The 14,570-nt window shown below is 44.2% G+C and overlaps 1 protein-coding gene across 5 annotated transcripts in view; it reads left to right on the top strand.

The window, feature by feature from the left end:
- PRICKLE2 (prickle planar cell polarity protein 2) overlaps window positions 1-14,570 on the top strand; it is a 365,346-nt gene that overhangs the window by 301,897 nt on the left and 48,879 nt on the right. For all 5 annotated transcript variants that reach the window (XM_032290396.1, XM_032290397.1, XM_032290399.1 and 2 more), the window contains 2 exons: window positions 2,755-2,941; window positions 8,394-9,266. In XM_032290396.1, coding sequence (XP_032146287.1) covers window positions 2,755-2,941; window positions 8,394-9,266 — 1,060 coding nt within the window. The remainder of the gene's footprint in view (window positions 1-2,754; window positions 2,942-8,393; window positions 9,267-14,570) is intronic.

Raw genomic sequence — 14,570 nt, 5'->3', positions numbered from 1 at the left:
TATTTCTTTCTTACAAACTACCTACAAGGGACTCTCTAGGAGGAAGCTGATCAGACTTAACTAATTTGGATTCTGACACTAATAGTGATGTTCTGGAGAGACCCTCTAGAAAGATAACTGGAAAACTAAATTCAGGTCCAACCCTGTGGTTCTAGGCCACCTTTTGACCTTCGTGCCTCAGTTTCCACATCTGAAAATTGGTGTTCAGAATACAACTTTGTATTGTCTAATGGCAAACAGAATATGATGATTGAAGTACACACTCTGAAATTTTTGTTTATTGAGATATAATGTGCATAGCATTAAGGTTCACCCTTTTAAAGTATATAATTCTGTGGATTTTAGTATATTCACAAAGCTGTGCAGCCATCACTGCTGATTCCAGACCATTTTCATCAACCAAAGAGAAACTCTGTGTCCAGTAGCAGTCACTCCTCATTTCCCCCTTTCCTTAGCCCCTGGCAACTACTAATCTAGTCTCCATCTCGGTGGATTTACATGTTCTGGATATTTCATGTAAATGAAATCATAGATTATGTGACCTTTCAAGTCTGGTTTCTTTTATTTAGCATGTTTTCAATGTCAATTATATTGTAGTATATATAAGTACTTCATTCCTTTTCATGGCTGAATAACATTCAATTTTGTGTGTATATATCACATTTTGTCTAGTCATTTATCAGTTGATGGACATTTAAGTTGTTTCCGCTTTTTGACTGCACTAAACAGTGCTGCTATGAACATTTACGTACAAGTTTTTTTGTGTACACATATTTTTAGTTCTCTTAAGTGTATACCCAGGAATGGAATTGCTAGGTCATATGATAATTTATGAATAATAAAGTTTAACTTTTTGAGGGAATGCCAAATTGTCTTCCAAAACAAATACAACATTTTACATTCCTGCTATCAATGAATGAGGATTCCAATTTCTCCACATTCTCACTAATACTTGTTATTATCTGTTTTTTTTTTTTTCCATTATCATTATCGTAATGGGTATGAAGTAACATCATATTGAGGTTTTGATTCACATTTCCCCAACAGCTAATAATGTTCAGCATCTTTTCATGTGTTTATTTGATGTTTTTATATCTTGTTTTTCAGAGAAATGTCTGAAATTGTTTTTAATTTGAATTTTTTGACTACCTTTTTAATCAATTGGGTTTTCTCTCTCTCTCTCTCTTTTTTTTTTTTTTTTTTTTTTTTTTTTTTTTTTTTTTTGAGACAGAGTCTCACTCTGTCACCCAGGCTGGAGTGCAGTGGCATGATCTTGGCTCACTGTAGCCTCCACCTCCTAGGTTCAAGCAATTCTCTGCCTGAGCATCCTGAGTCGCTGGGATTACAGGCATGCACCACCATGCCTAGCTAATTTTTGTATTTCTTGTAGAGATGAGGCTTCACCATGTTGGGGAGGCTGGTCTCAAACTCCTGGCCTCATGTGATCTGCCCACCTCAGCCTCTCAAAGCTCTGGGATTACAAGCATGAGCCACTGTCCTGGCCTATTTTTCTCTTTATTATTGAGTTGTAAGAGTGATTTGTATATATTCTGTATACTAGTCCCTTATCAGATAGATGACTGGCAAATGTTTTCTCTCATTCTATAACTATATTTTCACTTAATGTTTGGCAAATATTTTCTCTCATTCTGTAGCTGCATTTTCACTTAAAAACTTTATGCTCCTTTGAAGCATAAAGTTTTTAATTTTTATGAAGTTCACTTTATTTTTTGTTGTTTATGCTTTTAGCGTCATATCTAAGAAACCATTGCCTGCTTCACAGTCATAAAGATTTACACCTGGGTTTTCTTCTAAGCGTTTTATTGGTTTTTTTTTGGCCCTTGCTCTTTAATCCCTTTTGAGTTAATTTTTATGTATGATGTGAGGTGGGAATTTGAATTCATTATTTTACATGAGGCTCTCCTGTTGTACCAGCTCCATTTGTTGAGAAGACTATTCTTTTCCCCATGGAATAGTCTTGGCCCCCTTTTCAACAATTAATTGACCATATATGTATGAGTTTAAATCTGGATTCCTATTCATGTGTATGCCCAGCCTTATGCCACTGCCACACTGGCTTGATTACTGTGGCTTTATAGTAAGTTTTGAAATCTGTGCTTTGAAATTTTAAATTCTTTTTGGGGGGAAAATGCAAAAGCTTGTGAGGGCCTGGCAGGTATTGTAAATGAAGGTGACTTATTTTAAGGCAATAGGGAAGGGTGAAGAAAAGGACAAACTGGAGAGCTTGCCACCCATTTAAAACAGCAGCCCCTCTTCTCAGCTCTATTTTATTATTCCCACGTAGGAATGTGCACTGAGCATTGCAAATGTTGTGTTTGAAAGAGAAACCAGGATTTCAAGTGTTAATATGATATTTTCCATTAAAAAAAATTTGTACAGGCCAAATGAAGCAGGTATGTATGTCCAATGTGCCTGTGAGCTGTCAGTTTTTTATCCTGCCTTAGATTCGCCAGAGTATAATGTTCTTTCTCTTATTAAATATGGTTCAGTTAGTCACTGGCCAGGCCAGAAATCATGTTTAATTATGCTTTCGGTAAATCCACATATTTACATATGCATATATATATGCAAAAATATAGAGTAAACATATACATATGGATTGTTGTTTAATTATTTTTAAGTGGGATCTGCTTTCTTACCCTTCTAGTTCAGGATGCCCATAGCTTTCTTCCTTTAAAGTATGTTCTTCTGGCTGTGTCTTACACACTGACCATTTGGCTTCCCCATCTCCAGATCATCTTTGCAGACGAATGCACGGAAGCTGAGGGGCGGCACTGGCACATGAAACACTTTTGCTGCTTCGAGTGTGAGACAGTGCTGGGTGGCCAGCGCTACATCATGAAGGAGGGAAGGCCCTACTGTTGCCACTGCTTCGAGTCCTTGTATGCAGAATATTGTGACACCTGTGCCCAACATATAGGTGAGGCAATACTTGGCACTCAGCTTGGTCCTTCTGTGACTGGGTCACCTTTGTTTTGGGTGTAGTTAAAATATCTTTGGTTGCCAGTGATAGACACCCAACTCATGCTAACTTAACTGAAAAAGGGAATTTCTTGATTCACAATACTAGAAAGGCCAAGGAGTACACTGGCTTCAGGTAGGGGTGGATCAAGGGTTTAAACAAAATCAATTTTTTCCCTCTGTATCTCAGCTTAATTTTCCTTCTGTTAACATCATTGGGAGAAGCTATCTCCACCTAATGGTCAAGATGATTCACTAGTGATATTAGTCTTAGTATTTGCATTTTCAAAAGGAGAGGAACTGTGACTCTTTCAGTTTTCAGGTCAGTCCTTCCAAATAAGAATTTTATCAGCCTTGCTTTGGTCAAGGGCCTAACTCCAAACTGGGACTATGAGCCATACAGTCCCACAGCCAAGGGTCAAGGCAGTGGGGGAAGCTCATAAGCAAAATATAAACAGATATTTTCCATAGCCTCCTTGGGACAAGTTGGGAATCCGCAGAGGGAGGAACCAAATTGGTCCTCTTGGTAAGGAGGGACAGTCAAGAAGACCCAGTGGCTTCTGGCAAGTATGTCTAAAAAAATACTAGCAAAAGCTACTCCAGCCAAATGCAAAGCAAGTGAACCTTAAATAGTTTATAAACTATTAACTCCCCAATAGATGGCAGATCTGAGATGGTGAAAGCCATTTTCCCTTTGCAAATAACCAATTTGTTCAACCCTTCAGCGCTGTTCCAGATCATACTGTATTGTGGCTTCTTCATTCAACTTGCTTCTTCTGGCACCTTGGGAAGGAGCCAACCTTGGGGAAAAAAATGTTGGCAGTGGCCGAATGTCTGTGAGATCACAGCCAGATCATCCGGTGGCTTGTGCAATCCTAAGAAGTCTGTTCAGAAGCTGCCAATGTCTTGCCTAGAGTGAGGAGATGCAGAGATAATCCATTTTTGAACCCCTTTTGCCCCACTCAAAGGCTTCATTAGGACCCAAAAAAAGTAACTTTGTCTTCCTGGTTCATAAGAAGTGATATATTCAAATAAAAAATTGATTAGTGTTTAGAGATCCCTGTGTGCTGATAAAAATCCTGGCTCTGTGGACAAGACACCTACTGTGTGCCCAACAGTGTTTTGTCATTGGGCATTCTTGTCCCACATACTCAGGCCCAGGCTTAAGCTCTGCTGTGAAGACCTTTGTTCAGCTGCATTCCCTGCTGGGGGCTTGGGTGATGGCAAATTCCCCACCCCCTAACCCCTGAAAACCTCACTCCTCTCCCAGCCTGTTGCCTCACCTCAGTACCCAGGAGCTTTCATGTCTCACAAGATCAAAGTGGTCAAACTGATTAACCTTCTTTTTGCTAAGAGTTAGGAAATGGGAAGTTCAATTGCGACACATGGCACGACGTGTGAGGAAGGGGAGAGGCAAGACAGTGTCAGGGAAAATGGTGCAATGTATTGACCCAGTATTGCCCAACCGAGGATTCAAGTTTGCAAGTGCATACTTGCTCAGGTGAGAGCAAGTATTCTGTGTGTGCAGAATACCAGCCCATCACAACAATACCCCCTTCCCATCCACATTTCTGTTTTTTCTGTTTCTTTCCATGGAGGCTAGAACCTCTCCAGAAACTGCTACTTAGAATTTTGGCTCAGTACTTGAGAGAGAGAAAAACCTCTCTGTTGCTGAAGCATGTACACCTCAGATGGCCCCTCAGTTTTCCTCTCTGACTGTCTCCCTTTGGCTATCCAGCACATTTATTGGCATTGCTTCCTCCTTTCCTCCTAAATCCATAGAAAGTTGTCAGTGTTTTATCAGAAAATGGGACCACGGTGGCCTGCAGTATTGCTGCTGTAGTTAAAATGCTGTCCCTAAGGTTTGCTTTAAATCCACTTTTCTATAAGGCGTAATTTTCCTGTGACAGTGAAAGAGCACGCTCTATATAGCATGCATACCTCAGTCACTGGGTGCTTTACCTCTGACCATACTGTACAAATATTCCATATTTATACAGCCACTCAGAGCAGACCCTGCGTCAGGCAGCCGTTGCTAGGGCAACGGTACTTTTGCCTGCGCACAGCAGAGTAAACAGTCCTATAAACAGACCGAGGCTGTGGCAGCAGTAGACACACACACCCTCCGATAAGTACTTAAAGGGCTTAGAGAAGGAATAATAAAGGAACGCTTAGATGTTGAACAGCAGAGCCCTTTTCCAGATGTTTAGAGTTCAGGGGCAGTTCAGAGGACCATCTGACATCGTTGATGTTTATCGGGGACCACGTTCTGCTGCCTGCCAGGCCGCTTTATGACATGCCTCCCCCCACTCCCCCAGCCGGAGCCCATCCTTCCATGAGGCCCCCATTCCCAGGAACTAGGCCCTTGCTGCTGCATCTGAGCGTGTGTCCTTGCCAAAACGTGGAGAAGCAGCTGGTGGCAGATAGGCCAGAGGGACTGGACTTCCTGTGTACCTCTAACAGGGAGTGGGGATAGCTGTGGCTGCCCTGGATGCTGCACTGAGTAGACCTCACCTTAAAGGGATGCCATCATGAGCTCCCTGCACTCTTGGCATGTGAGAAAGGGAGTGAGGAAAAGGAGAAGGAAGGTGGGAGAGGGGAGGGGAGACAGAGCAGCCTCATAGTTCTTCCTTGGACTGCATCTGGGCAGTGACCCTCAGCAAAGAGAGAGACAGGCTTTCAGACCTAATCCAAATAAAAGAAGAGTGGTCAGCAGTCCCAGTTCTCAGCATACCATGCATATTAACTCAGTTACCAAGTACTATGATTATCCCCATTATACTGCTATAAAACCAAAGCACAGAGAGATGCAGCCATTTGCCTAGGGTCACACAGCTGGAATGCAGCAGAACCAAGATTTGAACCCAAGCAGATGGCCTTCAGCATCTTTATAACGAACTGCCATGGGATGGAGCTGGGATTTGAACCTGTGTTTGTCAGGGTCCTGAAGCCTCACACTCAGCTACTACAGAGTCCTGTGTCCCTGTGCTCTCTGCCCCAGCTTTCTCCCAAGGACCTGGGAAAGAAGTGTCTATGGAGCTAAACAGACAACCAGGGTTGTCTGGTTCGAGCCCCACCCCAGCTGGTTCTTTCTCACTCTACTGGAGAGCACTCGTGCTGTAAGAGATGCAGGTGATTCAGTTGATTCACATAGTGTCCCTCTCTCTCACTTGGGGTGGCCTTTGTGGCTATTCCTATCCCTGTATTAAAAAAAATCCCTTCATAGTCCCTAAGGCCAGGTTCTAAAATGAAAAGAGAGCCCAGTAGTTTGGGAAAGGGCTAATAAGAGAAGAACTGACCTCATGCCTCTCTCTCCCTGGGCTCCATAGACACAAAAGTGAGCCAGGAGATAGACAGCAGAGGAGAAAGAGAGGCTGCTTGGGCCCTGGCCTTTTGTTCTTGCAATTCTCTTCTCCCTAGTTTCTTGTTCACCACCTCCTTAGTCTCCAGAAGTTCTTCCTTGAAAGTCCAGGCTCAGGAACCCTCAGCCACTGAAGATGAAGGTTCACATTAGTCCTCCTTTCTGGGAAGCCTTGTATCGTTATGCATCAGTACATTGCAAGCCTCCTGGTCCACCCTACAGTCATAGCTTGAGGCTACATTCCCTGTAGGTTCTCGCCACAGGAAGGGGCCCCAGCAGCTCCCAGCTTCCATTCTGCCAGTTTAACAACTGCTATAAAAAGAGCCTGCTGTGTGACTGCCTTAGTAAAAGTCCTGCCTTAGCAAAAGCAAGGAGAGGTGTTGGCTTAGTGCAGGACACTTGCCCACTCCTGAAACAGTCCCTGGGTGCCAGGAAAACAGATTTTTTGTGCTGGTCTATGTTGGGTCCTGGGTTAGCTTTTGTCCCATCTTCAGGCTCATGGCCTGAAGATGGCAGGGAAATGGTATTCCACAGGGAAATGAAGTCCTATAACCAGAAGAGGGCAGGGATGATGAGAGGGCAGAACCCCGGGGGCTGGGGGAGGCTCCCTTGGTATGCACTGTGGCCAGGGTGTATAAACCTGCCACAGTCCTGTCACAGTGGGGAATTGCACCTCTTCCTTCCTGATGAAATTAAGCAAAGCATACACATGCTTCCAGAGGGACATTAGCTTTGGCAATGCCATGTCTAGGTTTTTCTTTACCAAAAGCAGTTGTTTCCTTAACAAGAGTTAAAATCCACATTTTTATTTCCCATTGTCTAAGTCTGTTGAGACTGCTTTAACAGAATAGCACAGACTGTGTGGCTTCTGAATAGTATCGTATTGAACAGCAATGTATTTCTGACAGTTCTGAAGGCCGGGAAGTCCAAACTCAAGGCACCAGCAAATGCAGTGTCTGCTGAGGGCCTGTTTTCTGTTTCCTGGATGATTCCTTCTTGCAGAGTCCTCACATGGTGGAAGGGGCAAACAAGCTCCCTTGGGCCTCTTCTATAAGGGTACTAATCTCATTCATGAGGTCCCCACTCTCATGACCTAGTCACCTCCCAAAAAGCCCCATCTCCTAATGCCAACACTTTAGGATTTCAACTTAGGAGTTTCAGAGAAAACATTCACCATAGCATCCACTGAGTGCTACTATGACTTACCTATTGGAATAGCAAATGCTAGTGATGGGATTCACTTGATCCATCCATGTACAGAAAGCCCCTGTCATAACCCAGGCCACGTTCCAGGTCCTGGAGATGCTATAGAAACTTAATGAGTCTATCCTCATAGAGTTTCACTTTCAACAGGGGAGAGATAATACACAGGTGCACATATATAGTGTTGCAATATAAAGCAATTTTAGTGCTATCAAGAAAACTCCAGCAGGTAAGGGCGGAGAGTAATGGAGAATCACTATTAGTATGGACAGGAAGATTTCTCAGAGGAGCTGGCTTTTGAGCAGATGGCTAACTGGAGTGAAGGAGATAGTATCAATGTCATGGTTGATAGTAAGACTCCCTGGGTACCAATATCATCTCTGGTTCCTAGTTATGTTATCATAGGCAAGTTACTTAGCCTCATGTGCCTCCATTTTCTCATGTGAAAACTGCAAATAATATTAGAAAGCTAGCTCAAGGAGCTGAGTGATTAAATGAGTTTACATTTATAAAGCTCTTAAAGCAGTGCATGGTCATTTGTTAGCATAACTATTGCTGTTTGTCAGGGGCAAATGTGTCCCAGGCAGAAGGATTCATAGATAAGCCATTTTAACCTAGAGTCTCTGTGCTTGGAGCAAATGAGTGAAGAAGGTGCTTACTGGTACAGGAAGGAGTTCTCATGGTAGGACATGAATACCGTTTACATAGGGGTCTGATGGTTGATTTTTTGACAATTTATTCTGCCGCACCTGGAATCCTGAGACAAACCAAGGTGCTGTGTGTTTCACATCCCAGTGCAGGGCTCTGAGCAGCTAATCAGCCTCTCCCATGTCTCTCGTTTCCTTAGGTATCGACCAAGGTCAAATGACCTATGACGGCCAACATTGGCATGCCACCGAGACCTGCTTCTGCTGTGCTCACTGCAAGAAATCCCTCCTGGGGCGGCCATTCCTCCCAAAGCAGGGCCAGATTTTCTGCTCACGGGCCTGTAGTGCAGGGGAAGACCCCAATGGTTCTGATTCTTCCGATTCCGCCTTCCAGAACGCCAGGGCCAAGGAGTCCCGGCGCAGTGCTAAAATCGGCAAGAACAAAGGCAAGACAGAGGATTCCATGCTGAACCAGCACAGCCAGCTGCAAGTGAGTTCCAACCGGCTGTCAGCCGACGTGGACCCCCTGTCACTGCAGATGGACATGCTCAGCCTGACCAGCCAGACGCCCAGCCTCAACCGGGACCCCATCTGGAGGAGCCGGGAAGAGCCCTACCATTATGGGAACAAGATGGAGCAGAACCAGTCCCAGACCCCTCTGCAGCTCCTCAGCCAGTGCAACATCAGAACTTCCTACAGTCCAGGAGGGCAGGGGGCTGGGGCCCAGCCTGAAATGTGGGGCAAGCACTTCAGCAACCCTAAAAGGAGCGCATCGCTGGCCATGACAGGGCATGCTGGCAGCTTCATCAAGGAATGCCGAGAAGACTATTACCCAGGGAGGCTGAGATCTCAGGAGAGCTACAGTGATATGTCTAGTCAGAGTTTCAATGAGACCCGAAGCAGCATCCAAGTCCCCAAATATGAGGAGGAGGAGGAGGAGGAAGGAGGCATGTCCAGTCAGCAGTGTCGGACCCGTCATCCAATCAGTTCCCTGAAATACACAGAGGACATGACGCCAACAGAGCAGACACCTCGGGGCTCCATGGAATCCCTGGCCCTGTCTAATGCAACAGGTAGGTTCTATTCATCTCGAAAACAGATAGCAAGGGGTAATCTCTGGGTGACTGGATCCCGGTTCTCAGGATTTTAACCTTGTTTCTGCCATGTTCCCCCTTTCAGTAGGCTGCAGAGGAAGGTAAACCCAAGTTTGGGATGGCTTCTATCTTTGATGGGATTCCCTGTAAACAAAGCCTGAGACAGGGGTCCAGATGCCTGTGATGTATTGAGGGAGTGCTCCCAGGAAAAGGGGAGTGAGAGAAAGAGGACAGGGCATGGGGAGGAGCCAAGTGAGGAATGGTGTCTCCATTGAGGTCTGGCTTCCGCCTGATCCCATAGAGGGCTCTGATAGATGAGTGGCACTATAGAGTCGATTGCTTCTTGTAACAAAGTGTCTGATGTTATGTACCATCATATTAGTTGGTCATCAGCTTTGGGCTGCTGAGGAGTGATAAGGGGATAAGACTGTGGATATGGGCTTGGGGCAAGGCAGCTCCTGTTGGCCAAAGGCAGCACTAAAAAGAGAAGATGCTGTGGTCTGAATGTTTTCCACCACATTCCTACATTGAGATCCTAAATCCCAAGGTGATGGCATTAGGAAATTGGGCCTTTGGGGAGGTGACTAGGTCCTGAGAGTGAAGACCTCATAAATGGGATTAGTGCCCTTATAAAAAAGGCCCAAGGGAACTTGGTTGCCTCTTGTACAATGTGAAGGTGGAGAAGGTGTATCTGAGCTGATAGCAGTAGTCACAGCACCTGGAGCCCAGTTTCCCCAGCATGGTGCTGCTTGGGGCACCAAAGCATCCATGACAGCTTCTGAGACTGTTCTGAACCTGTTTTTCACCAGGGAACTGGCTTCAAAATGCAGATAAAAATATAAGAAATGTCTGGCTAGACAAGGAGAAGACAGGTAGGCTGAAAAGAACAGAAGTGGAAAGAGAGACTTGTTGCATGCTTCTCTCTCCAATGAAGTTGTCTAGCTGGTTTTCTGTGCATGGGAAGACTGATGTAGGCCAGGCATGGTGGCTCACGCCTGTAATCCCTGCATTTTGGGAGGACAAGGCAGGAGGATCACTTGAGGCCAGGAGTTTGAGACCAGCCTGGGCAACATAGTTAGACCCTCTCTACAAATACACATACACACACACACACACACACACACACACACAAATAAAAATTAGCTGGACTTGGTGGCACATGCCCATACAGTCCCAACTAGTTAGGAGGCTGAAACAGGAGGATCACTTGAGCCCAGGATGTTGAGGCTGCAGTAACGATCCTACCTCTGCACTCCAGCCTCGGTGGCAGAGTGTGAACCTGTCTCTAAAAAAAATTTTTAAATGAGGAAAAAAAATTGACCAACATAGATCTTCTCTGTGATGGTGCTACTTAAGGCAGAATCTAAGGATCACAGTGGCTGAAAACTATCACCCATCAGCAGCGAGATTAGTACTGAAACTGAAAGTGTTTAGAAACTCTTACAGCAGTTCGATGTTGTGGTGACATCCAAGTGCACGTTTAGTGGGCTTGTCCTATTGATCAGGGTGTATAGACCAATCGGGGTGTTATATAACTTATATGATGAGCTCTTTGTGCTTTCTGCTATATCAGACATGCTCAGCAGGGTCACTAGGGATTGAAAATAAAAACAAACTGGTTCTTCACCACTGATAGCTTGAGAAGTAGTGCTCTAAGATGGACTAAGTATATCTGCCCCTTTGTGGGCAAGGCACCTGAGAAGGGAGACATACATCTGCCCCTTACAGCAAGGATTCCATAGTCAATGGTGTCTGGATGGAGACTGTGATAATGTCAGCCCCATCTGAAGGGGACAGCCACTGCTCAGCTCCAGCTGCTTGTTGCCATGTGCTGGGATATTTATGTATCCACCTAACCCTCATATTGCTCTTGCAATGTGTCAAATATTGTTCTAAGCAGTTACAAATATTAGCTTGCTTAATTACATTGTCATAACACTGTGAGGGAGGAATATTGTTATGATTCTCATTTCAGAGTTGAAGAAACTGAGAAATGGAGAAGTTGAGGGACTCACCCAAAGTCACTCAGCTTTTAGAGTGGTAGAGCAGGGATTTGAACCTGTGCATAGGATTCCAGAGCCTTACTCTTAATCACACCAGGCTGCCAATCTAATATGAGCCCCATCCTTTCAGATCTTCACATTTTTTTCAGACAAATTAAAAATTTGGACTTTTAGAAATGTGAAATCTATTTCACTCTGTTGGACAAACGAAACGAGGCTCTGAGTTGTAGGTTGTCCATGCAATGGGTTTTACGTTCGATCCCCATCAAATACGTCCAGATCCCATTTGTCCCAGAACAAACAGTAGATATCCTCATCCCCATGTTTCAGACGAAAAAAAAAATGAGGCCTTGGTGACTAAGCACCTTGCTTGATGTCTTAAAAGTGAGCAATTAGTGCCGAATGATGACTGCCTGGCTTCCAGCCCAGGTTATGTTATTCTCGAAAGATTTGTGTGCTATAATTATTTAAGAGGGCAGCAGATAAATATATACTTCGGCCTCTGAAGCAGAGTTTCTCAAAGCTAGACCACCTGTACTAGAATCATGGGGGTGCTTGATTCAAACATAGGCTCCTGGGCCTCCCCCAGCCCCCTGCATCAGAACTCTACAGAGGTGGGGCCCAGGAATCTGCATGTTAAGCAGATCTCTGCTGAGACTGATGTGCACCATTGTCTGAGAGCAGATGTGCCTGGGTTTGTCTGCTCTGACTGTATTGTCCTCACATTGTGGCTCATGAGGAAATCAGGAGGGCTAGAGGTTGAGGAATGTTGGAAAGGGTGAGTGAGGAAGACACTCAGTTTCTACTCCTAAAGAAGACATCATGGGAGATTTATTCTCATGATTCTGTAGGATCCTTGGGCCCCTTTGCCTCCGATTTTTGGGAAACAACCCTGACCATGTCTGATACAACAGAGGGGAAAAAATTCCTGAGATCAACACTGTCTAATGTGGCAGCCATACGGGGCTGTAGAAATTTAAATGAATTAAAATTAAATGGAATTAAAATTAAATGAAATTAAAATTTCAGGCCATCAGTCGCACTAGACACATTTTAAGTATTCAACAGCAATGGCCTGAAGTTTACATTTTATTTAATTTTAATTCATTTAAATTTCCGTAGCCTTCCATGGCTAGTGATGACCCTGCCAGAAGGTGCAGATGATAGAAGTGAACTGAGGAGATGGGCATGGCATTAAGCCATCATTTGTCTCTGAAGTTCTTACATGAGCCCTGATGTTTTTGGCTTTCTAATTAATTAATGGTTAGGAGTCCTGGTCCTGGAGTCACACTTGCTGGGATGAGATTGAACCTTCATCATTTAGGAGTTGTGTGGCCTTGAATAAGTCACTTAAACTCTGCAAGACTCAGTTTCCTCATCCATGGCATTTGGTGAATAAATGGATGAAGGTGCACCTATAGTACTTTTTTCGTATAGCTTTGGTGAGGATCAAATGATACATGCACTTAAAATCACTAAGGTAGCCTTTGACACATATGACCTGCTGCAATGTTTACCTGCTACTTTTTATTATTATTAATTCTTTCTCCTCTCAAACACACTGATCTGTGGTTTTGGCCCCTATGCCTGTTGTGGCTACTAACTTCTCCCACCGTCCACCAGCTGTGCAGGTTTGCATTTTAGATTTGAAAATACCCCTGCATGGGCCAGGCTTGGTGGCTCACACCTACAATCCCAACACTTTGGGAAGCCGAGGCAGGCAGATCACTTGAGGCCAGAAGTTAAGACCAGCTTCGCCAACATGGCAAAACCCCATCTCTACTAAAAATACAAAAATTAGCAAGGCATGGTGGTGCATGACTGTAGTTTCAGCTTCTTGGGAGGCTGAGACACGAGTCACTTGAACCCAGGAGGCAGAGGCTACAGTGGGCCAGGGTCATACCACTGCACTGCAGCTTTTTGACAGGGCGAGACACTGTAAAAAAAAAAAAAAAAAGGAAAATACTCCTGCAGGTTCCTTTTTTCCTAAGACCATGAAAAACAGGGACATTTTATATGCGTTTCTATGGTTCTGTCAGATTTGACCGTGTTGAAGAAAGATGGTGGCTAATATTCTAAGCACAGCTTCATCATTTCTCATTGGAGCAGCCCCTAAACAGCCTTTCACATCCTACGCTGCACACACATACACCAAGGACTAGACTTGGAAAGTTGGCGTTTTTGCTGCCGTACCTCACTGTTGCATTTGAATTTTGCTAGAATTCAGTCATTTTTTTGTTTGTTTTTGTTTTTAATAGCATTCTAAGCTGTCTGCATATCTTTAAATCCTAGAATCACAGTCTGAATACCAGGTATGTGCCACAAAAGGCTTTTGTGAAACACCTTGATCCTTCAGATAAAGCTAGATTTCAAGATGACAGTTTCTTTTTTCTTCCATGGTCAGTAACTTATGTTATTGAATAAATCTGTAGTGCTTAATCTGGCATGAAGTGTGATCTTTCTGTGGACAGCATTTTTCCTCAGAACAGAACTGAAAAAAACAGATAGCTCCAGTGGCTTGTCAGCCTCAGATCTGGGCTTTGGCCCCTCCCAATGTGTTTAGAACTGGGAGCGTGCAGCCCCTTCTCCTTGGAAAACACAATTCATCCCTTACGCTCACACAGAGTGAGTCAGGCAGGCACAGCCACCATTTCTACCACTGCAATGTAGGAGCCTTGCGGAAGTGCTTTAACCCTGCCAGTCCCTAAACATGCCTCTAAAGCAGATTACAGCCTGCATAATCATAGCATTAGAAGCAGAAATAATGACATCAAAAACAACTAACATTATCGAGTGTTTATATGGACTGAATATTGTTATAAGCACTCTCTGTGAACTAAACACACTCAGTCCTCACAACAACCCTACGAGGTAGACACAGTTGTTATTCCCGTTTTACAAATGGTATAAATGAGGCACTGAGAGGCTGAGTCGCCCAAGCCTGCATTGCTTGGAAGTAGAAGGGCAGGATTTAAATTCGGACATTCTAGCTCCTGAGCCTGTGCCCTTCAACATTATACCGTGGCCGATGTGAATGACCATGGTAAATGTAATGCTGCTGCTGATGGTGATTGTAACTGATGATAATCATAACAGACCACTGACCATGACCTGACATGCTAATGACTTCACATAAAATGCCTCTTTAAATGCTGCGAGATAAATCTGGTCATTATACCCATTTTACAGATGGGTACACTAGGTTCCTAGAAGTAACTTTTTATGGTCACTACAGATGGACTTGAACTCAGGTGTGAGCAACTACAAAGCCATGCACTTA

Source organism: Sapajus apella, unplaced genomic scaffold, assembly GCF_009761245.1.
Source record: "Sapajus apella isolate SASKATOON/1434 unplaced genomic scaffold, GSC_monkey_1.0 scaffold23, whole genome shotgun sequence".
Lineage (NCBI taxonomy): Eukaryota > Metazoa > Chordata > Mammalia > Primates > Cebidae > Sapajus > Sapajus apella.
Note: the sequence above shows the minus strand (reverse complement) of the source record. Positions and strands in the feature narration are given on the sequence as shown.